General features: G+C 36.1%; 1 protein-coding gene across 2 annotated transcripts in view; it reads left to right on the top strand.

The window, feature by feature from the left end:
• The window catches only part of B3GNTL1 (UDP-GlcNAc:betaGal beta-1,3-N-acetylglucosaminyltransferase like 1), a 123,807-nt gene that overhangs the window by 9,564 nt on the left and 89,105 nt on the right, over nt 1–25,138 (top strand). For both annotated transcript variants that reach the window (XM_032199681.1, XM_032199680.1), the window contains exons 4-5: nt 431–495; nt 10,998–11,063. In XM_032199681.1, the coding sequence (XP_032055572.1) occupies nt 431–495; nt 10,998–11,063 (131 nt within the window). The remainder of the gene's footprint in view (nt 1–430; nt 496–10,997; nt 11,064–25,138) is intronic.

Here is a 25,138-nt window from a genome sequence, read left to right as displayed (position 1 = left end):
CTGTTGTGCTTTCTTTTATTATTAGTATTATTTTTTTTAATTCAGAATTTGTTGCTATTTGTTACGATTAAAGAGATGAATATGTATATTCAGCCAAGGTTTTTCATCATCTGGATGTGTACTGGATGTGAGGCCTAAGTAGCTGGACTCTTCAAGGTTTATATTATGTATTATATCTTTGGGGAGGGGTAGTAAAAGTTCAGTTCTGCTTGGTGGTAGAATTTTGATATGTACATCTGATTAACCACACAGAATAATACTGAAATGAACATACAATTTAAATATTTAAAAGTTACCTGGTTTAAAATATGGAAAAATCCGTATTTTGCTTGGTACTGATTTTTATACTTTCGTCTGTTCCTGACTGCAGTAAGCTTAAAAATTCAAAGGTTAAAGCTACTATATAATTTTATCTTTATTTTCTCAACAGTTGGATTTGCTAAAAATCAAGCAGTAATACAGAGCTCGGGAGCCTATCTCTGCTTTCTGGATTCAGTAAGTTGATACATCATGCTTGACTCAGTTTTGTCTAAAAGATTGTCTCATCATTTTTGATGTCATGGTTGGTTTGCTTTAAAGACAAGCTCTTCAGAGGTGTTTGGGTGTTAAACATGGTGGTTACTATTTATAGCCCTAAAGTTGCCTTCCAACCTGTAGCATGTCCACAGCCTCATACCATTCTTTGATCCTATGGGATTTCACAAGCGGTTGCGAGCAGAGTTGAGCAGGGTTGCTGTTTAGCTGTTTTTAGAATTTTTGCTTTCCCATGTGCTTCAGAAAATGATACAGATGAGAAACTAAGAGCTAATCTACTGGCTTTTTAATGCAAAATAGGAGATGTCTCATCTCCCATCTTGCTTTTTTTTTCTTTATCCTTTGTTGTATACCTTCTGTGAACCCATTCAGCTCACTAACCCACAGATAGCTATCTGACTTTATACAGCTTAATATGCAGTGAAGGGTTTCACAAATGTGCATAGCTGATCTGAGGAATGGTGCCATGTGGCTAGGATCAGGCAAAAAGAGCAAGACCTTTAAGGCTCACTGATCTTGTGTAATTTCACCTGAAGATTGATACTTTCCTCTGAATTGGCTATGGTTTAGTGTAGTACTAGGAGGAAATGGCTGCAGGAAGTGTAGGCTTTCAGGTAGGGTACAAGTTAACATTATGATTGTCTGTGCTCATTAGAAAGTGGCGTGATCTTTTTCATGAGAGCAGGGAGGTGAACTCTACAGCCTTATAATCACACAGCTTTCACTTTGGATGTTCTTTCAGTTTGCAAACTCTATTTGTTGTACCAGCTATGCAGATTTTTTTTTTCCCAACAGTGTACTGTTGCAAGACCCAAGGCAATTTGGCATATGTTTCTGGTCTTACTTTTAAGAAATTAAGCTTTGCTGTTGGCTTTCCTGGCCTTTATTCTTGCTGTTATTAAATTATAAAGTATATATCAACACTTTGCCTTTTTAAAAGAGTATATTTGAATTTATCCTTCCTGTTAGTGATTTTTTTTACAGAGTGTATTTATATAAATCTTTGTGTACAAGTTTAAGGAGGGTGAAGCTTTGAAATGCAGTATCCAATATGCATATGTATAAAATGGTATGTCAGAAAACAAAATTTGAGCATTTATTGGACACATGGAACTCACAATCACACATACAAATTAATGGGTGTTTGGACAGGTCAGCTTCTTACACGTCAAAGAAAAGTACTTCATATTCAGCACTGAGTGTCAGTATCTGTTTCATAAACAGATTGTTTTGAGGAAGTATGAGCATGAAATCCACTGCTCTGTTTTTGATCTCCTGATTCATCAGATTGTAAGAGCGCGTGAGTCTTACAAATTATGCCATGAAGTAGCTGAAGTGATAGCAGTTTTGTTAATGCAAATATACCTGGGATCCAGTTCTTTTTGTTTGTCTTCAGGTAGACACAGATGCCAGGGCCAGTTAAATTTATGATTCTGTGGATTTAACTCTCCTACATTGTGAGTCAGTGAAACTACTTACATATATAAACAAGAAAGAAATACATATTAAAATTTTGTAAAGGTCAGGTGTTCCAGGCTTGGATAAATACTACATTGTATGGGGTATTACAGGAAATACATGGGATGAGTTGTGTACATACTTACGTTGACTGAAGTTAGCTGGAGTCCACGTAAGCATGAGTGAGAAATTAACATACTGTTATATTGTCCCTTAGAGCTTCACATCTGTCTCAAATCTGTATAAAATAATTTACAGAGGTAAGTCTTTCAATCCAGACAGATGTAGTTGTTTGCAAGTTAATATTTCTATAGAGATATCTTCAGAATTCTTAATTTATTTGCTTTATGGAGTTTATGAACTATGCTTCTTTGTGCTGCTGTGTTCTGTTTGCTGACTGTTCTATTTGCTGTGCATATGAGAAAACAAATTACAACTACTATGAAATCCGTGGTGGTTTTGAATTTCTGCAAGATTATTATTAGCATAAGTTGATGTTTCATATAATTAGGACCTAGTCAAAGTGCTATGATTGAGAATTTTATGACTTCCAGTATGGATAAGTTTGGAAGAAGCTAACAAGGCTTTCTGTTCTACACATTTCTGTTCCTGCTATTGAGCTACATGCTGCAGAACAGAAGACATTCTGATCTAACAGAAGCCTAATCTTGGTACAAAGAAATGCTAAATGATTGGCATTACTTAAGTGTATTTTCTACCATCTCCCCTTGTGGCTACCATTGTTTGCTGAAAACAGATTGGAGGAAATAAAAATGAATGTGGAAACTGCTGCAAGTCTAAAAATTGCTCAATATTTTGGCCATAGTTAGTAAATGCTGTGTGATAATAGCTGCAACACAGATGTTGCCAGCTGTTTAATAGCTCTGCTTCTACACACCACCTACCTTCTTCGTTTCAGTCACCAATCCAGCGTCAGGCTCTATAGGAAGGAATGCTGATATCAGCCGTTTGGAATGTGCTGCAGTAATGCCAAGGAATTGACCTTCAGATGTGCAGGCATAATTGAAGCTTTGCTAGAGGTGGATGGAGAGAGAAATGGGGCTGTGTCAATAGCTTGTATACATTTCATATAGGTGGAGAAAAGTGTTGTGGCTCCTCATATGTTCATTTCACTTACGCATCTTTGGGAGTATTAGTCCCGAAGAGACTGTTTTGCTTGCCATTCCAGCTGGAGTCAAGCTGCTTGTGTTATGTCTCTCAACACAGATTTGCGAGGACAACAAATTGGGAAGAAATGTGGAGGGAAAAAAAAAAAAAAAGGTTACAGAGCTCAGAACTGTCAGAATTTGATCAGCCTATTCTAGTATGAAGTGGCAGCTGTTTGACTAATAGCTATTATGGAGTTTCTTTGCTGTAGCTGTTGTTACAGATTTCACCTCTAAGCTACTGAGGCATTTTTCCCACCAGCAAAAGCAGAAAATGTGAAGATACTTAACAAATTGTTCTTATTGTACTCCCAGAAAAATCTTGGTCATAATGACATCAGAGTTCACTAATTATGCTAATGTATTTCACAGTTACTTTCCTCCTTTTCAAATTGTCTGTAGTTACTTTATCTACCAGTTGCGTTTTATTGTGATTTTAGTTTGTCAGCTCTCCGGGGTGGTTGCCATCTTTGTTATAATCATTTACCCAGATTTAGCACAGGAGAGGTGTAATACTGAAAACTCTTTTTTTTCTTTGAAGTGCTATTTTCTTTGACACTTACCAAACATACTTATCCTTCTATAAAACTGCATTTCTTTAAAAAGGAATGTGCTTTCATTCCATTCTAAGAATCTGTGTAGTTTCCCATTATTTCAGGTTTAATCAAGGTGGTTTTGGAGGTTATATAAATATATAGGTAAATATATAGAAATATAAAATCGTGTCCTTTATTTGACCTGCAATATTTCTAGCCCAGTCATATTTACTTCAGTCCTTGACCCATTTGTTTTAGTCCTTTGAAAGGCTCTGTTGGCAATATATTGCTGTTTGCAAGATTCTTACTTAGCCAGTTAAGAGTTGGCTGTTCCGTGCTGTCCCAGCACAGGGAAGCAGCTGAGCTTTATTCACCAAATCAAGGGTGGACCATCAGAGTCAGCACTCTGCTGTTTGAATTGGCAGCTGCCGACCTGTGTTTTCCCATTTGTGAGATTTGCTTTTAGGATTTCAGTTGCAGAATGTCAGTGTTGCTGTCAAATGGTGCATGAGCTTGTCTTGAATTTCAGGTTCAAAAACACTTCAGTGAGGGGAGTTCTTAAACGTCTTGGGAGAAGGTGGTTGGGCCTCAGCTAGCTGCTTGATGTGTTTCAGGGACTCCAGCCTTCAAGCTAGTTCTCAGTTATTAAAATAGCTGCTTGGTTACATAGGCTCCTTCACTTGCTGGTTTTGGAAGTTGGTGTTTTAAGTTACTTTGCAGGCGTTAATAACCTTTTGAAACACTTTCATGGAAATTACCGTTTGTATAGCCTAAAAAATGCAGCAGTGATCAGACTTCATGTATTTGCTTTTTTATTGTTGTTGTGACATAATACTCCTTGCAAATTTGATCCTCAGTTTAAAAACTGAGAGAAAGTGTCACTCAATCAGCAGGTGAATGGATGTAGTGGTGAACTCCATTCCCAGAAGCTCCCTCTCCCCCGAAGAGTTGTACCTTTTTTCTGAATCACTAAGGAGAACGAAAATATTATAAAAAAATATATATATAAATTTGGGGGGGGGGAGAGTGGAGGACAAACAAGAAGTACTTGAAGGCATCATTCCTCTTTCGTATATGTCTTCACAGAACAGTATTAAAAATGGATTAAATGTCCCTGTCTGGAATGTGAAATGTTACTTGTCTGTTTCATAAATAACCAAACCTTTAGAATTTGGCTGCCATAAGCTCCTTCCACACTTCTTCATCAGTTTATTACTTAAAGGGGGTAATTGAAATTGACAGGGAGGATTTTACTCTGGTCTGAGTTTACTGATGTTGCAGTGTAAATGACTTGCTTCCCCTGTCTGTAAGCACTCCCATGCTTTTTTTCAGCGATCCAACTGTGAGAAAGATCCAAAATCTATCCCCAGTGACTTCAGAAATGTTAGGTATAGAACAGCATATGTCTGCGCTTGCTGCACAAATGCACCAAGGTGGGAATTGCCTTGACGTCAAAAATTTCTCATCAGTTGATAGTCATGTTGAAGTAAAAGATTCCATAGGAAGATTCTAGTTAATTTTATGCTGTTGGAATGTGCCAGTCAGCCAGGTGTAAGGTCACCAAACATGTCCTCCCATTTAGGGCTCTTTGTTGCCATGTTCAAGAAAGAAATGGTGCACCATAAAGTCAGTGTCTTAGCCTTGGAAGTGTTTCCTTTGTTGTCCCTTTCTTTCTCAAGGTATTTCAGAAGTAGAATCTGAAGAGCAGTGTTTTTTTCCCTGTGATATTGCAAGTACTGGCAGTGTGTGTGTTTTGCTCAGGTGAGACATGTGGAACTCGAGTGTGTGATTTTAATGGGTTTGATAGCGTGGGGCTTCTTTAAAAACACTGCCGATGATGAGCGTATTTGCTTTGGTAGTCCTGCAGACAGGCCAGTTTGTGGAGGCTTTAGGCCTTTTACTTCTCTAGCTCAAGGAGTTGTACTGAACAATAGCAAAGAAGGATTTCACTTATAGTCTGAGCAGGTGCAGGGTAAATGAATGCCCGTTTGATGGATTGAAAGACTGGAGATGCCGTGTCATTTCTTAGGGAATCAGATGTTCCTCCTGGTACTGCTACAGGTTGTATTTTAGGGGCAATAGCTGCAATGACAAGAAAGTGCTGTTACTGCCAGGATGGAGCATATCAGCTTTTTTTTTTTTTTTTCAGCATCATGAAGGAATTTGCAGAAGTGTTTGATGCTGAGTCTATAATGTGAGCTTAAGGAAGCACTTCGGTACTGAGCTTTAGTTAGTGTAGTATTTAGTTAGTGTAGTATTTATGTGAGCTTGTCCTTGGTTTTAAAAAGTAAAGACGTATGTTGAGTTGTATGTTTTGTGTTTACTTTCTGCAGTAAAAAAAAAAAAAACAGTTTCAAGGGAAAATCATCATTATCACTGTGGAGTTCAGTGTGGTCCAGACAGCCTGCCTGGTTGAAAAGGCCAGTGAATGTTTGTCACTTAAATGTATCCAGAATGGTTTAAGAAGCAAATAATAAAGCAAAAACAGCTTTGAATAGTATCTTTAAACTTGGATTATTGACTTAGATTTCCTTTTCTTCGACTAAACATATGAGGAAAGTAAAAGAACTAGCTCAGTGTAAATTGTGTGTGTTTATGATGAGTGCTTGCCTCTGGTTGGAACGAAAACAACGTAGCTGAGAGCTGTGTAATGAGCGGTTCTGGTCCTACAGCATCTGCAAGTGGTGTAGAACCCAACAGGAGCAAGGCAGCTTTCTGCAGAAGGGATATATTGGTAGGACCGCAAGCAGGCAGAATGCCTGTCTGACTGAAAGGTGATGGAGATCACGGCCTCCCACTGGCAGAAGCACATCTGGGCTTGTTTAGAAATCCCTGCTGGCTTTTCATGTGAAATAAAGTCCTTTTCATTCTCCCATCTTTCAGCAAATTGTTTCCCTACTCAGAATGGACACTGGAGAACAGGAAACATGTTTGTAATCAACAAAATTCCTACAAAATCTGGGTTGTTTTCAGTGTCTAATGTAGGCTTTTGTTTATATTGCTTTATTGCTTGTCATTTACCTGTTTGGCGTTGTTTGCATTGTATATATGTATGTATTTAGCTGGCAGTAAACCCAGCTACTACCTGAGATTTTTCTTAATTTTTTTCCAAAGTTTGGGGAATGCAGTTACCTGAAAGTAGATTTATTAACAAATTATTTTTATTTCCTTATCCTACTGTAAGTACATACTTAGTGGAAGCATTTTTATTGAACATTATTTTAAATATATTCTTTTGTTATTCTTTCAGTGAGGGAAAATTTCTCTTCATCCTGTCTGCCTTCTGTCCGCCAAGAGACAACCTTTAGACGCTTTCATGTTAGCAGGGAAAAATGAATTATTTTTTTTTTTTAAAGGAAGTTTAACAGAAGTTTCCACTAAAATTCAATGTAATTTACTGCTAGCCTTATCTTCCCTAATCATATCTAGGAGACAGAAGCGGACTAAATGTACTTTGCTATTTCTAAATGTAGTCTGTTTTTCTAAATAGCATCTTTTTCTAAATTCAGTAGTATGTTTTTTCTAAACAGACTAAATATACATTTGCAGCTAGATTCAGATGTGCACTTCTTTGTCTGATGTGTCACGAGGGAAAATTATTCTGAAAAATGGTTTAATTATTCAACTTTTGTTCACAGTTTTAAACAAAAAACATCCAAACTGTTGACTGTATAAACCAGTATCTGTCAACAGTTGCTGAATTCAGTATCATAAATGCAATATCTTTGATAGGGAATCTGTGATTATGTAATATACAGCTCTATAAATTTAACATCTTAATTATCTGCTATTGGTGAAACTCTGTAAGTTCTTACCAGTGCAGTGTGTGGTTGAGTGTCACTGCTATCTATCACTGGCCTATGAAATTGAGAAATTTGTAAAGTGCTCTGGTTTTGTGGCATTGTCTTTCTGCTTTTACTCATTAGAACTTAATCTCTTCTTTCTTTCTTTGATTCTTTCTTTTTTTTTCCTATCACTGACATAGAATGCAACCTCATTACTAAGAACTATTTCTTCAGGATTTTCTCTTTTCCACTTCATCACAGTAAAGAATCTTCAAAATGCGTTGAAGTTTGATTTTGCAGTTAGCTTTCTTTTTTATAGCTGTCCAGCCTGAGTATTAAAAAGCTAGGTGGATGAACTGACTCAGTTTTGTCTGGGATGTGATTTGTATTTTGTACCATTCTTCCTCATCATTTGATTGCTTTATTTTATTTGGGATTAAGACATAAGTCTTAAACTACTGTTCTTTTTTTTTTTTTTTTTTTTTTCCATCCCAGGAAGAATCACAGAACTAAACAGCAATGTGTTATGTAAAACTTGTAAATAATAACTGATAGATAAATGGAGAGACTTTTAAAAAATATTTTAAATAAAGGTTAAAGGTCACTCAGGGTAAGAGTTCATAGTTTTGGAATATTAGAGAACAAAAATGTATTTATTTTCTTAAAAAGCATTTTAAAGTTTTTGCGGTCATAGTGCTCCCTCTTAGGCTGGATTTTACATAATACTGATGATCTTGGTGATAGCCTAAGACCCAAATCTGCAGTCTTGTTAGTTTTGCCAATCGCGTCCACATGACATAGTGCTTTGTTAGGGGGAAACAGACCAAGCTGTCTGTTGATGAAAACATAACATTGACCTGTATGGTGAATAGAATTCTGGATTTCATTTGGATTATTTAAATCAAGTTGATTATTTTTCATCTTTGTGAGTGTATGAGTCCCGTTTAAATTTATCTCTTGTGCAAGATCATAACTGGAACCTTTTAGCACAAGAGCTTATGTTGTGTATTGTAAGCGATAAAAGTAACATTGTTCTAAGCATTTTCATTCCTCAGTTTTGGATGGATTTCTTTTTGCATTCTTGGTTTTTAGGGATTTAACAAGAAGACAACAAGGTGTGAACAAAGCTCAGTTAAAATATAACTCCTATATTTTGTAAGAAAAAACAGATTGTAATTAAAAAAATATATATCTCTGTGGTATACAGAGAAATATGATTATTGTTCTTACAGGCAAGGGTAAATGTTTTGCTATAATGTTTGCTTGATGAATTCTTGATAAAGTAGATTAGATGGCAAATATTATTGTCAAAGTTCTGAAGTAACTGTTGAAGAGAGTTTCATTCTCCCTTTATAATAAAGGCTGAGAAATCAGAATTTTTCCACTGTTGGTTTTGAAAATGATTAAAATCTTATATTTTTACTAACCATATCCTGGATACAGAAAAATGCTTTTGCCGATATATCTCTTTCTTCTTTTAAGAACTTGCATGCCACAAGAGTCAGTTTTATTATTCTATTGTTTTATCTTTAACCTTCAATTGTGTTAAATAGTTGGAGCTACTTCTAAAGCTCTTTTCATTCTCCTGTTGATTTTGGTAAGACTGTCGTGTCACCTTTATATCGAGATCATTCAACCCTCCAAGGCCTACTTATCCAAGCACTAATGTTGCTGTTGATTTGACTGAAAGTTTTAATGTGAAAGTTTTTGGAAATTCAATACTTGTATTTTGGCTTTAGCAGAAATCTCCTTTGAATAATTTTAGTGTGAGGAACGGTTAAAAGAATGGATGTAGACCAGGAACTCAGGAACGAGAACCAACCATGAATTATGTTTCCCTGATAAGCTAGAAACATTTGGAAATACACTGAGGAGAAACAGGTTGTATTAGCTTTAACCAGTGTGTAAGAGAGACTCAGTACAGCTCAGACCGCAAAGAATGTTTCTTCGTATTGCCAGCATGTCTCAAATCTCATGCTTTTAAGCAAGGTTAGTTCCTTATCCACATCCACTGCCAATATATGGCTATTAGAGCTTGTGGTTAAAGAGATGTTGGGTGTCTTTAGAAATGTAAAATGTGTGAGTGTCCATAAGAAATGTGTTGATTGCAACATCTGTCATGTAGTAGTTAGGCCATTTACAGTTTGAACAGGATTGAGTTTAACCCACTAAGAGTGTAAAGTGTCAAGTCGCATTATCAGTGTGTTTTTTTTGTTTGTTTGTTTGTTCGTTTTACTGTGTTTTGAGTTACTGCAGGTTTCAGGTTTTGTTACCTCTTCAGTATATGTACTCAGAGCTGTCACAGTGCTCAAGAATATGCTTCGCTTGGTTGTAGTCAGTCTGTATTTCTATCACCGATGCATTTGAACTCCTGTTGATAAATAATGCTATTTGTGATTGTTGTTGATAAGATTATTGTTAAGTAATAAGATTATTATTGATTATTGTTTTTGATAAGTAACAAGGTTATTGTCGATAAGTAACGCTATCTCAGAAATCACTGAAAGACTCAACCTAGGAAAGAAAAGCCTTATTCTATATATTGCACTGCTGGTGATTCTTATCTGACTGGAGATTGACTTGCATTGTGGAAAAGTGGTAGAAATAAGTGTTTTGCTGGGTTTTGTAGACACGTGCGAGTATTGCTTGGAAAATCAGAGACCTACAAAGAAAGGGTTTTTTACTCTTTGATGTTGCTTAAAGTTTGAGGACTCAACCTATACACAGCTATGACTGGAAGATTCTGATGAATCTGGTTAACACGCAACTTTAATCTCTCATTGTGTCTGCTTTTAGGTGACAACAGCAAGATCATTTAACGTCTTCAGCTTTTATACCACTAGCAGATACTCTAGACTGTTTTAGACTTGTCTCCTTATTCTGTCAGTCTGTATACATACAAGTTTGTAGGCTATCTGCTTGATTAGTAAGTTTGTGTGCTTTGAATGGGAATATGTGTTAGAAAGCAAGAATCTTAGTTTCCACATGAAATGAGGGCTTCATTTAAAATGAAGAACTTTTTGAGTTGATAATGTTATTAGCTATATCTGTTTTATTGGTATTTGTACTTTATAAATTATTTTACTTCTTGTTAGTGACTATCATCCTGCCATATACTCCTCCGTTGGCTCTCTTCTTTCCTACCTACATAGGTATTTTCACTTTGTGCATTTTAAAGAAGGCACTGAAAGCTTACTTGGAGAAGCTTTAGTGGAATGGTTTTCAATTATTTTAATCTATCAAAGTAGCAGATGAAAATAAGAATGCATTTAAAAAATGCTCTTTCTCATTTTTAACTCCACTTGCTCAGAGGCATTGAAGAAGTTAGATGCAAATGTGTTACTTCCGGCTCTTTGAAAGAAACAAGTAATGGGCACAGTGACTTTCATATTTGTTCCATTTGTACGTCTGACTGCAAGCCAGTAAAATGATGTTAACTTAACAGCATATTCTAATGTGTATCTGAGTACTGTACTGTGACCTTTTTATATTCAGTAACAGTGTGCTATTTATTGCAGGATGATGTGATGATGCCACAGCGGGTTAGACTGCAGTACGAAGCTGCCATTCAACACCCAAACAGTGTGAGTACTTTCTTGTGTGTGTTTGTGCTTTTCTTTTTTTTCTTTTACAGAGTGCCGGATACATCTTTAAAAGGATATGAAAATTTCACAGTAGGTCTGGTGGAGGCAGAGCAATACACAGTGTATTCTTTTCCTTTATTTTTAATCCTTGCACTGAATAGTAGCTTTGATTGAACTTCTTTTCCTCTATTTTTCGCTGTGTAGTAAACCAAACGTCATTATGACTGTGGTACCCTTTCTCAAATAAGTATACAGGTTTCCTTAGTGTATATAACTTAAAGGAGAATGCCTTTTTGATATAGCTCTCCAAGGTAATGTGAAAAGCTATAAAGGATCAGTTACAAGAATGGTCTAACTGTTTGAAATATTTAAGAAACTGTAAGGAATGCATGTGTTATCATTAATAAACTGGCCTACAGTTAAATCAATGTTTTTCCCTGGTGTCTGCAAAAGAAAACATTATTAAGTCGGATGCCATTATTTATTCTTGTGACATGAACTATCAAAGGCAATCTATGAAAGAGTTGTTTTATGATCTGTCTGATCATGATGTTAAATCAATTTCTGTGATTAAGTCAAATATCCCTTGGAGAGAATTTGTGTGTATGTACTCTTTACCTGAAAATAATAAACCAAAATAATTTTCTATGACAGTTACTTTTTGTCAATATTACTGACATATACATTCCTTTATAAATCTGAAAACTGAGCTTGTACTCCTATCAACAATGTTTGGCAAAAAATGGTATAAATGAAATAAATCTCGCAAGAGAAAATGTCAGAGGTGTTAAAACTGTGTGCCAGAGGTTTCTGGTAAAGAAAGGGTATTTGACTTGGTCTGTGAAGAAGATATTTCCTGCAGTTCTTGGAACAAAATGGACGGTTTGAAGATTATCACTGTCTGGGAATTAAACACCATTTGAACTTTTCCTCCCCAAAACACTGACTTCAAAGAAGAGATTATTGCGGTTGTTTCAGCTAAGGAATCCCTGCCAAACAACCTGCTGCTTAGTGGTAGGATGTGTACCTGCTCATCGCAACACCTGTGCTAGGTCTCTGATGAAATCTGATAATCCTTACAATGTAATTTATGAAATTATAGTTTCAGTAGCACCTGAGAAGCAGTTAACCTAGTTCATATTATGAACATTAATAAAAAGATACATGGAAAGTTGTTTTTGTTCTGATATGAATCAGTTAATGTAATTCTGTAGTAAAATGCCAAGGAACCGGAGAGGCAAGTTGATCCAGTTGGCTTGCTCTGTGGAGACCAGTGTTAGGAGCTATCGTATTTCTTGCTTGTATGACTTCTGTATCTGTCTATTGAGACTTTTTTAATTAGACTAATTTCAACTAAACAGTTTGTAGGCTGTTTAAAAAACACTTCAACTGTTTTGTTTATATTCTGCTATAATTTAGTGTCTAACAACATTAGGTATGAGCCATTAAGTGGCAATTAAATAAATAGTAATGAGTGCCTGAACAGACTGAAGGGTATGTCTCCATGATATATTCCAACCAACACAAACTTGTTCTTCCTAGGCTCTAAGCTCTTCTGAAGCTGTGGTCCCGTTTTAGGGTGGTACTACTTGTCTATTTACAAAGCTTAACTTGTGCTTTGCACTTCTCTAAATAAAATTGTCTGGAGTCAGTTTGACTTAGTATGGGAAATCGGGGTTTCCACTTTTCAGTTATCTGACAATACAGAAAATATTCAATTCAGAGAAATGTAAAAAAAAAATCTCTCGAATGGAAAAAAAGGCCTGAGATCTTAAGAAAAATGATAGGATGTGCGTGCTCCTCATATGTCATAGATGTAGCACGTGTAGGAAGAGATGCTTATGTGAAGAATCCCTTCTGGGTTAATACTGTGTATTCCAGAACTCTAATTGAAAGGCCTGAAAGGAAAAATGGGAACATCTCCAGCTGCTCCTAAGGCATAAATGTATCAGTTTGGTCCAGAGACCCCCCTGTAGTTCTGACATATCTTCATTTATCTTAAGAAAATAAGTGAGAACCTATCCACAAATACACATACCAATGTCAGGGTGCTCTGCTATTCTTTACAAAGTGATCTCTCTTCTGCCTTCAGAATCATCACACGATTCAATTTTCTGGCTTTTGAAGATGTTTGGGGAGGTTTGAATAAGGTTCTGTTCCGTTTTTGAGGTTCTGACTGTAGCGTAGTGGAGGGGCAGTGGAAAGCAGAAGCTTAAGAAATGCCTGTGAAGCAATGAGCTTTTTTGGTTTGTTCCTGAAATTCGAATTTGCAGACTTGGACTTTCCAGTATTTTGCAACTTTTCCTGACCTGGATTTATAGTTTAATTTTGACTTAATGTAGTCTCAATGTACTTACAGACATTTTGTTCCTTTTGTTTATTCCTAGCCATGCAAGTTGTTACCGAATGCCAGATTTGGGGACTAGTATTTCCAGTAGCTTCTAATATTGTAGGTTTTAGTTTACTGAAACCTATTGTTACTAACATAGATATACAAGTAAGAAAAATCTCCAACTTTCTCCACCAAGAGGAACTTTCTTCCAGAACCTAACTAATCCCTGAGGTTCTTCCTAATCCATGTTATTGTGAAGTGTAGATAGACTGCCTCACCCTGACTTGAAGTCTGGTCAGTGAACAGTGGCACCAAAGATTCTGGATGCCTTTGGAATGACTCCTCAGCTGGGTGTTCTTCAAAGAAAGTGGTGTCTTGGCTTGCTCCCAGGATCAGGTAGTAGAGTTAACTGGAGTAACACTGCAGAAGCTCTTAGCTTTATCAGTCTAATTTCCTGTGTTGTGGACTACTTAATCAAGCTTTGAAAAAGCCAGAACAAAAGTTCTGCTCAACTCTCTTGAGCTTTTCTTATCTTGAGGACTTTCAAAAAAATAAAAATCCTGTAGGACAGAGTTATCCTGTTGTCGGTAACATTTACAGTAGAGGGTTTGGGATCTGAAAATGCAAATTGCATTCAGTAAAATCATGTTGTATTAGTAGCTCTCTAGAACCACTGTCATCCCAACCTCTGGTGAATATACAGATATATTACATTATGTCTAGGTCTTGTTGACAGGGATTCTATAAATAGGACACCCTCAGAGGATACAAGTTTTTGAGGCTATTGATAATACGATAGCTACCAACCTTTTGGCTCTACTTGTCTAGTGCAGATGTGCACTTATGCAGCATATGCATGTGCCTTCAAATTGCTTATGCTCTTATCAGATAACGAATGACTTTGTTACTAGATAATGAATGATTGTGTTACTAAAATTTCTCACTCTAGTTTTTAGCAGCATCTATTCTATTTACTGCTCTTATCCCATTTATTCAGGATTACCCATCACAAATCATGTATGTTTTATTGGCAGCTAGTACGTGAAAAGACTCAAATCACATTTCCACTGTTTCTGAGAAATTCACACCTTCCTATTTTATTTTACTTCTGGAGAAGGTCTGATGTTGTGTATATACTAGAGTTCTATTAAAAAAGGCTTCTGAATTTGGAGTAGCCCAGGAAATGTACTCTTCCAATGTTGTTGCCGAAACCACACACGCGCAGACGTGAACGATGAAGTCTTTCACACCTATGGTCCACATACATTCTGTTATTGAATTTGGGCCAAGTATTGTATTGGGCAAAGTGTCCTTTAAGAATTCCTACGGCTTTTTGTTTCAAAGACAGATGAGATTTCTGCCTGCATCCGCTCCCAGATGATTTTGACTGTTTACAGTCAAAATCAATTGACCTTCTCATCTATCTTAGAGCCATACTGAATGTTTTTTGAACACCACATTGTTGTCTTGGCATGGTGAAGTGTTTACTCTTCCTCTCATCAGTGTTTAATTTGGGAATATGTGTGCCGTCACAATATGACTACATATGAACAGTATACAGCATCCAATCTTTGTATCTTTCTTTCTGCAGAATTGCTTAGAAAATAAACAAGCTCTTCCTCGCTTCCTTGTCTTCCCAACAGCTGGCATTGCAGTCTTGGTTATTTCCTTTTCTTTTCACTGGCTGAATAAGAGGTGGATTTGTACAAGTGTCAGAGTGAACACCTTTCTTTTGTTTTAAAATTACTAGCCTCTTTCCCAAACATACAGGATATTTAGGCATGTGAGAGAACATTGAGATACTGTTTGCATTTTTTTCAATGAGAAATTCTCACTGTTTTGCATCTCTAAAGCAAATACTTGGCGTATGCTGTAGCTTGGATTTAGGTCAAGAACTGTAACGCCTCAGGCAATTTTAACCTATTGCATTGAATCTGTTAAACAACTGACTAAATTGTACATATCTTTGGTTAATGTGACCCTCAGGTAGTCGATTGGATTGAGCAAACTGGAGCGTGCTGCTAGTTTGCAGACCTGCTCATCTGCCCCAGGGAAGCAGTAAACAAATACTGTGCAGTCAACAAATGAATTAGAGAAATGGACAAATGAATAAGATAGTGGAGCTTGATCCTGTCTTTAAGGCACAACTTCAGGCCTGTCTTCCTCCCTACTCCCTCTGAACATCCAAAATTAACTAAACTTAGAAATGAAGTCTTATTTTCTTTTCTTATTTTCTTATTGAAAGTTATGTTCTAGTAGATTCGTTTTTTGTATTGTTGTTATACCCTGCCGTTCTGCTTGCCTAGACCTGTTGTATAGTTCTATTACATGTTTGAAAGACAGTGTTTTTTCTCTTCTCCATTTTCTTTACCTGTTCCTTATTTAGCACTGTGCATCTGGTTAGAGGTTACTATTTTATTTTTTTCTTTTCTCTACTGCAGGAACAAGCATTTCATTTCCTTTTTCTGTAACTAAATGGATCTGACTCCACTCTAATAATAATTGATTATGTCTGTCCTTTTAGCTTCCACCTTATTCATTTAAACCGATATTTGAAATTGTAAGATTTACTCAGTAGAAACAGAAAGTATACAATAAAATGAGTAGATCCTCTCTTACAGGTATAAATAATGTCTACTTTGTGCAACACTAAGACTATTCATTTTAATGTGGAACAGAACTTTTTTAAGAACAACATTCTGATTTTTTAGGTGGCTGTCATGATGATATTTAATTATTTTTCAAAATACCTGAAGGATGACGATGTTTCAATTGCTGCTGTATTGTTATGATACTGGGGTTTTATATATTAATCCATGGGAACACTGGGAATGGCTTAAAAATATTGGGCATTGCAGTGTTCTGATTGCAAAAAGACTAACAGGCGTTTTTGTATCATCTGTCAATGAGTTCCAAATTTTAGATCTAGCTCTTGTCCTTGAGGGGAGGGAGGTACTTCAAGGTAGTTTAGACCAGTTTTCATTCACAGTCCTGCACAGCAGAGCAGCTCTTTAAATGAGAGTGTGCTCTGATTGTTTTGTGTACAAATAGAATGGTGCATGTAAATAGTTTGTTCTCAGTGTCTTGCTTTGCTGAATAATGAACACATTGCCTTCTCATCCATCACACATAGTGTTCACATCCAACTTATCTCAGGTATGCAACTGCACATGTAGAAACTCTTGTGGTAGAATTTGAGTGCAGCATCACTCCTTAGAGCACCGGCTTGTACAGCAGAAACTTTTCACTGTAGCATTTTGCTGAGCAGCTGTGCCATAATATATCAAATTAATGGGGCTCCTTTGTTTCTGCTTATTATCACAAGTCTGGAATAAAGACGGGATTGTTTTATTTATTTCGTGCCAGACCAGGCTGCTTCATGATGAAAGGGGAGAATGGGATAAAAAATAAAAATGGGAAGAAAAATAAAGACGGAGGCCACCTTATAAACTAGCAGTCAACAGTAGCAGTTTGGGAGTATTGGCAGTCAGTGTGTAGTGATTACATTCCACATACCAACAGAGTTTGGTCACCTCTGAAAGATCTTAAAGCCTTTTGTTTGCTGTATTTTCTTATTAGTGTAATGTTGGAGTAGTCCTGAAAAAACAGATTGCTCCTTCAGACTGCATGCTGTGCCTCATCTGTATACTTTCTGTTAGGAGTCAAAATGATTATTATGCAGTCTGGTAATTACTTTGCGCTTAGGCAAGGGTTTAGTCTAATGGACAAGATAGCCTTCTTTGCATAGCTAGAGCTGGCAAAACTGAGGTAATGCATATCTCCTGTACCTACATCTTAAACTAGTCTTTTGTTGCCTAGTACTAATTAGAATTGAGAAGCTCTAAATCTTGTGTGGATTTTCATACAATTACACCTGGTACTTATTTTTTCCCTAAACCAAAACCCATGAAAATGTAGAATTAATTTGCGGCTCCATTGGAGTTGCAAGTCTGTAGTAAGCTCATTGGGAAGTGACCTGAATTCTGAAAGTGTTCATGAACTATCCAGCAAATTTGGATAGCAGTATGACATTACACGGTAGAAATGTGTTCTGTACTATGCCATTCCTCATCTGCTTTTTTTGAGGAAGGGGTTAGCAACGCTTTTCTGTAGTGAGAGCCTTTATTCCTGAGGGATGAGTGCCTTTTCTCTACTTAAATTAGTGCTTTAGTCTGTATGCAAAATGAGGTGAGAGCACGTATGTAATTTTGCAGGTGTGAAAAGATAATAAGCATATATGAAGCTTCACTAAACTGTCATTAAACATAATTTCATAATGTTGAAATGCTACCTTCATTTGGTGTGATAGTAAAGTACCTCCATTTAAATTCTGTCCTTCCTGCGTGTAACGTGCTGGTGGCTGTTGGTAATCTCTCGTTCTGTGTCTTCTACTCAAGTCCAGGTTTTACCAATCTCCTTGTTGGTGTTTCATCTTCCAGGTCATGCAGATAGTTTAGCAGATTGTTCTTTGATAAATGCTTTTATTCTGGGCATGAACTTGATTAAAATCTTCATCATGTAGAGCTTAAGTAATCTTTGTTTCTCCTTAGTTAATTTGCATAACCTCCCCTTCTGTCTCCCTTACTCAGCACATTTGAGGTAGGTCGCTGTGCGTTGCCCAGGCATGTCCTAGCGAGCAGTGCATCTAGAGTTTAGCTTCAATATAAGCGTTAATTCACAGAACATCTATCGAAGAGAAACAGATTGGATACTGGCACGTCTTGATAGGCGACCAGATCAAATTAGTTTGCTCCAATCTGTGTAGAAATTTGCTACAGTAAATGGGCTTAAGGAGATCTGAGGAATATCTGGTCCATGTTTGGCATGGACAGAGTGGAAAATGAATCATAGAATGGCTCAGGTTGGAAGGGACTTTAAAGATCACCCAGTTCCAACTCCCCTGCCATAGGCAGGGATGCCGCCCACTAGATCGGGTTGCTCAGGGCTTCATCCAGAATGGTCTTGAACACATCCAGGAATGGGGCAAATGAACTGAAATTTTATTTTTGGGGTGCTAAAAATTCTCAATAGTCCAAAATCAGTTTAATTTTCATCCAGGAGAATAAAGTGTACAGATAAATGTTTTCATGAACTAGTGTTAATTATTCTGGGTGTTAGAACTTCAATACTGTGTACTGAGTTCCAGTGTACTGCATTGTCTTTACTTTTTTTCTCCACTCTGTGGAAAATGTATGTGACTATCCAATATAAATATTTTTTTTAACAATGTGAGAATTATTCTTACAGTGTTTTTCATTAATTGGGCCTTTCCATGTACATCACCTAGATCGCTGGAGTTCAGCTGCATCTTCACTTTTTGTTAGACAACTTCCTTAAGATTCTGTTTAATTTGGTACTTCTGAAAAGCCACAGTGCTTTTCAAAGTCATGATGTCAGTTTAAATCTGTTTTACGTTTTATCAAATATTCCAAATGAGAGACATCTCAACTTGTGCCACTTCGTGATTAAAGTTTTGTTTAATATGGCCTCCACATGCCAATAAACCCATCAAATGGTTGTTACTGGATTGTTGTTACATATTGATAAATGTCTGATTATGGAGATTTCAGAATATTTCTTTTTAAAAACTGTCTTGAAGTACGTGACATTTGAAAAGTAAGATTCCCTATTCCTCATGTTAGATATTTCTCTGTGGTGATAGCTGTTATTAATGCAATCATACTTTATGGAGCTACAGACACAACTTGGTTTTAAAACTGCAGTCATGTAAACATTATTGTCATCAATGATTATTCCTAAGCCTTATGCAAAGAACAGGTTGTTTAAACATTTTGTCAGAATTCAAAGTGTTTACTTCATTTGCAACAAGTTCATATTGCATGTGCAGTAGCCTTACTGTAAAGGTTGAGCCTTTAGATCTTGTTTATCCCTGGATTGATGATTTTGAATGAGGGTTTTGAGGATTTCTGAGGGGTGGTACTTTTTCCTAGCCAAACTAGTCATCAAAAGCACAGGAGCTTGCTCCTTCACCTTTAAAAAAAAGAAAAAAAAGCTTTCAGAAACCGCTTAAATTTGTGTTCTGTCATAATTGAACACAGTCTGAATTCTCACACTTCCCTGTTCAGACTTGCTGCAGTATCTCTTCAGTGATACTTGAATTTTTTCCAAAAATACTGTGTTCCTACTTCATGATTTTGTTTATTTGACAAAGTTCTTTTAAAACGTGTGCATGATGTGATGCTCAGCAGTCCTCATTCTGATTGCAATGCTTTGACTTCTTGGGTTTTATGTGAATTTGCTGAAGTACATTCATACTTCCTTGGTTTTTAATTACTCTTTTTTATGTGCTGAAAATAAACCTGTAACATCCTGTTGTGGACTTTGGATTAGAACCAGTGCTAAAAAGAAAGTTTAACGGGTGTTCTTTTGAAGGAAAAAAAATAAAATAAAGACTGCTACAAGATAAGAACATCTGCAGAAATTGATACTCATCTGACCTAAGGGACTTCACTGGGGAGTCAGCACTATTAACACATTTTTATACTTACTGAAAGAACTTTAAATAGTCTAGGAGTTTGTTTTGTATCTTTATACCTAATGCAAATGCTTCACAGGTTTCGTGTATTGGGGAGGAAAAAGGAAATATATTTTAACACCTTCTTTCCTGAGTATATCATATTGGAAAGATTTTAATGACATAAAAACATTCATTTATTTTTATTTTTGATTACACTAAGTCACCAGAGTCTTTTTAAATGATTGAAGATACTAGTGGCTCTAATGATTCTGCTGCTTTAAAAAATAAAGGGTCCTGGGCCTCAAGACAAACACCATATAAGTTAAATAAGATCTTTTAGTACTTGTAACAACATCAGTTTAAAGTGTTGTTTCTAGTAAGATTAAAATCGAAAATGCTGATGGTTGGTATAAATATCTAGTCTGTTTAGCTGTTGCTGTGCCATGTAAGGGTGTTGTTAGTAACACAGCCTTTCAGTTACTGCGATGACCATGTACTTGTGTGGGAACTCAATGTAAAGTCTGCTCGGTAAATAGCTGTATTTTGTAAATCTCCTTTCATCTACAGCAGTCAAATCAAGCCTGAGCAAGCATGATTATTATTGACACAATTTTACTTCCATAGTGATTAGCATTTTACAGACAGGTTCTTAATATAGCACCATTTCAATTTGATGGAATATCACCCAGTAATACCCTAACTATATACATCCCATTACATTTTTATAAATTATGGATTTAGATAAAGTTTGAGCTTTAATTACGTGCTGTAGGTAAAAATAGTAAGAAGCAGAACTGAAAATGGAGCTGATAAATTTCTTCAACACAATCCTCCTTACTTGCTCCAGTGTTCTGCAAATGAAAGAGGTTTAAGGATATAATTCCTATTATTCGTTATCTTTTAATTGGGTGAAGGTACACATTAATAAGTGTAGTCATCTGTTCACATTTAGTTAAATGAGTGAAGCTGCTTATTGCCATTGGCAAAAATGTAGTCCAATACTTAGGTATTTTAATAGTTAAATATTAGTTTTACAATCATTCCAGTTAGCATGAGAAACTCCTAGTTATTATGATTAAATGACAAAAAAGAAGTGGTAGAAATTTTTGTTAGTGATGTTTCCAGTGAGAAATCAGTGATCTGACAAGATTCTGCTGGGTCATGCCCGGGCAAGTAACTATTACTCTATAAGCACTATTCCATAAGACTACTTAAAAATTAAAAAAAAAAAAAAAAAGACTGAGACAGTGTAGGATTTCTCTTTCCATGGTAGATTTCTAAGTAACAATTCAAATGAATTTAATGAAGGGATGGTTAAACAGAATGCTGAAAATTTGGTGAGACTTCATAAAGCCCTGTGTTAACTGAAGGAGAGATTTGGGTATAAATGAGCAGAGCCTAGAAACCCTCTGGTATGTATAGCATGTTCCTTTTTTGGTCTGGCAGGTTGTTCAGTGAACTATGCAGTGACAAAACTAAGATGCACAGAAGGATTTATGAAATGGCTCTGGTAGGATTTTTGGGCTTCAGAATTTTCAAGTCGTGAAGGTTACGTTGGTGGTTAGACTACTAGAGTTGACTGCATGGCATATGGTACCAGTACATGGTCCCTTCTGTGACTTTTAGAAAACCTGGGTTCACCCACATAGTTTTAGACTTGTAATTGAAGAACTCTGATTAGGAGTCTAGTCATTCTAACCTCCCTGTATGAACAAAAGGGATATCTCCAGATTGCTTTTTCAGATTTTACAAAAAATGAGTTTTGTCTAGAGAAGTTTTGGATGCCCCATCCCTGGAAGCGTTTATGGCCAGACTGGATGGGGCTTTGAGCAACCTGGTCTAGTGGGAGGTGTCCCTGCCCATAGCAGGGGGGTTGGAATTAAGTGTTCTTTAAGGTCCCTTCCAACCCAATCCATTCTTATGTTTCTATGAAAATTAAGTCCTTGATTGTCAGTTTGTATGGTCATAGAATCATAGAATATGTTGTTTATATGTATGTGTACAAGCATATACATGTATGTATTTACATATGTTTTATTTATATATATACAGTGGACAATAGGTGCCTAATACCTTATAGAGAATTTATGCTTTCGCTTCTCTTTGTTCACTTCCCCTTTTTATAAAACTAAGATGGAAAAAAATGGATGGATAAAGTTGGAGACCAATTAGGTTTTCCTTCTTATTTCCTCTTTAGTATGACAGGCGGGTTCTGATCCATTGGCTGTCTCCCGAATAAGAGAGATTCTTTGTGTTAGAGGAAATTATAGTGATGTTAAAAAAAAAAAAAAAAAAGCCACATCTGCAGAAAATGTGTTGTTTTTAATTACTGTCAACTCATTTAATCTGTGCTTCCTGTCACCCACTTCTTTTTCCATTTATATGTGCGAGGGAAACACAAAACTCTAAAATGATGAAAATAAGAAACCTCTCTTTCTGGACATTGCATTTAAAAGCAAACACTAGTGAAAAGTTGGAACAAGTTCTGGCATGTAATTTGACGGCTGTTGTTGCTGCTGAGTATAGAACACTTGATTTATACACGTATCAGATATGCAAGCAATACTCTTGTATTTCAGTGGAACAATTTTGTAACTCACAGAACAGTGCATGTGCTCGTAGTACAGTTTTGTAATGTATGTAATAATCTAGTTCCTCTGAATATCATCAGAACCCTGAATTTTGTATTGATCAACAAGTAGTTGAACATGCTCATTAGATTTATAGTTTGCACAATATGGCTAACCCAGCGTGCTGTGACCAATTTAGAGCATCTGTTTCATGGAGAACCCAATTATTCTAGTTTTATTAATTTGACCGTTTTAATTATAGTTATTTTATGCTGGTTTTAATAGTTTTACAGTGCTCTAACTCCTAAAATGTTTAAATTTAGTGGCATAAAGTACATATCCATGACCAATTCTAATAATCTTAGTTAGATATGCTTTATTAACTTCACTCCTAATCATTGAAGTGACAGTTACTAGAGAGGAGACATTCAGGTGCCTAACCACAGATGTATCTTAAGATGTCAAAGTAGCATTCTATCTGAGACCACCTAGACCTTTATAATTTTTAAATTTACTTGTATGGCTTTTCAGAATATGTATTTGTTGGTAGTTAAGGTAAAACCAGAAAACTATTTTATGATCTTAATATTTCTTATCCATCACCATTTCTTGCTGTGATAAGTTATAAATTATTTGGTATTTCCTTGCAGAGATGCTAGTGCTTATTTAAGTAAACAGCTCAATAAGCTATAAGCCATATTTCATATATGATACGAAGGCATTGTCTGTCTAGAAAATGAATTATCTAATGTGGTAGCAGAAAGGATTGTCATGTTTTTCTGTCCTGATTAGAGTTTTGTTGTTCCATGAAGAGCCATATTCCTTTGCCATGAGCCAGAAAAAATATTTTTTTACAGTTCATGTTACTGTTTACTATACAAGGCGATTAATACTGCATCACAGCATGTTCCTACTTGGAATCTGATATGTACTGCATTTCTTGTATAACGTAGTTTAATCTAGGTATAGGTATAAGCCAGTATATAGTTAGCATTTGTAATAATACAAATAAATTTGCCTAATTAGATCAAAAAGTTGATTCTTGGATGAACTCAATTTTTGCATGGAAGTGGATATTCAAAATATTGGAAATAAAATTTCTAATATGGAGAGTTTCTTTTACTTTCTGAGTCTGAATGGATGTAAAATAGGCCAGCAGGGATTTCATCGATGTGTTTTAAAATTTGTGAAAGAAGCAACAGTGAAAAACCTTTCACTTGAATTTAAAAGGAAATATTCAGTGAAGTGAATATAAAAGAGCTCTGTGAGACATGGAGGAAATGGGAACCGGTGTGCACTGCTTCTGATGCCACACCTTACACCGGGGAACCAGAGGAAGCCATTTGTACTCGAAATAAACCCGCTTCTGGTTGGATGAAAGAAGCTGGTTAAATGAGCCGTGCTGTACAGGAGCCGTACCGAAGGCTCAGGATGTGTTGCTGTGTGTGGGTGATATTTATCTTGCAGCTATGTAAGGCAAGAATGCTAGTCACGAGTCAGAGTCCCATTGAGAAAGGAATAGTATCACTAAAGAGGGAAAAGGTTGGATTTTTTTGGCTGAGGATCCAGGAATAAGTTTGATCACATGGTGACAATTTCAAGATCTGTCTGTAAAACATACCTCTTAAGATGAGAGGACATACCTCTCATCATACCTCTAAACATGCCTCTAAAAGCAGTCTTGAGTGATCTTGGTTCTAGAAAATGAAAAGAAAGCAGGAAGTCTTTGTGCTGTGCAAAACATTTCACTGTTATGGTAGGGTAGAGGGAAGTGCGAACATTTCACTTCTTACAAAGTGCTAGCTTTGTCAGGCATTTATAGTTATTTTCCTCACTTCTTACAAAGTGCTAGCTTTGTTAGGCATTTATTTTCCTGCTGTGTTGCAAGCTCAAAATGCAGCTGTTCACAATAATATGCATTTATACTGTTAAGTATATTTTCCTGCAAAGTCATTATAATTGAAGAATGTGGATAAATGATGTCTTACAGTACTGTCTCCTGCAGGAGGGAGATGCTGGCTTTTATGTGCCCTGCATATAGGTTTGGTATGGCCATGGTAGTCTTATGAAAGGCCACCAGGAGCACCAACTGTGGCTGTTTGGTTCCTTTGCTTTTAAGAAAGGAATTGTCATTTGTTTTCTTTGAAGAAGGATTTATTTTTTTCATGTGCTTGTGAAAATACAGGTTTTAAAAATAATTAGAAAGCCTTGTGGAAATAAAAATGTGTATGTGTATAGAGAGCATATTTAGGTAATTTTAAGAAAAAGTGAACTTAAAGTTACTACTATGGAGAACATTTTACCTGAGTTTTAAGCATATTAATCCCTCTCTTCCTCTGTGTTCCTCTAATTCCATATATGATTCAAGCATAGGACTGCTACATATGTATAATGATATCATTATCTAGATGAGGATACTATCCTGTATGTAAAGGAGAAGAAATTAGAATGAAATCTTAACTTCATCTTTATAGTAACTTCATCAGAGGTGTTTCATTCATCTATAATATCTGCTTTCCAACGCTCAAACTAGAAAAGAGTAAGAAAAACCAAAGATATGGTGTGTGTGTGTGTAAGTGTGATGTACTACTAAAGAAACAGAGAAAAGATTTTTGGTTTTAAAGTTTTGTTTCTAAATCACATTTTGAATTGTCTTCATATTTTCCATCAACCAGGTTTTCTTTCTCACGTTAAT

This window comes from Aythya fuligula, chromosome 18 (assembly GCF_009819795.1).
Source record: "Aythya fuligula isolate bAytFul2 chromosome 18, bAytFul2.pri, whole genome shotgun sequence".
In the NCBI taxonomy this organism is placed as follows: Eukaryota; Metazoa; Chordata; class Aves; order Anseriformes; family Anatidae; genus Aythya; species Aythya fuligula.
This window is presented reverse-complemented; position numbering and strand designations above follow the sequence as displayed.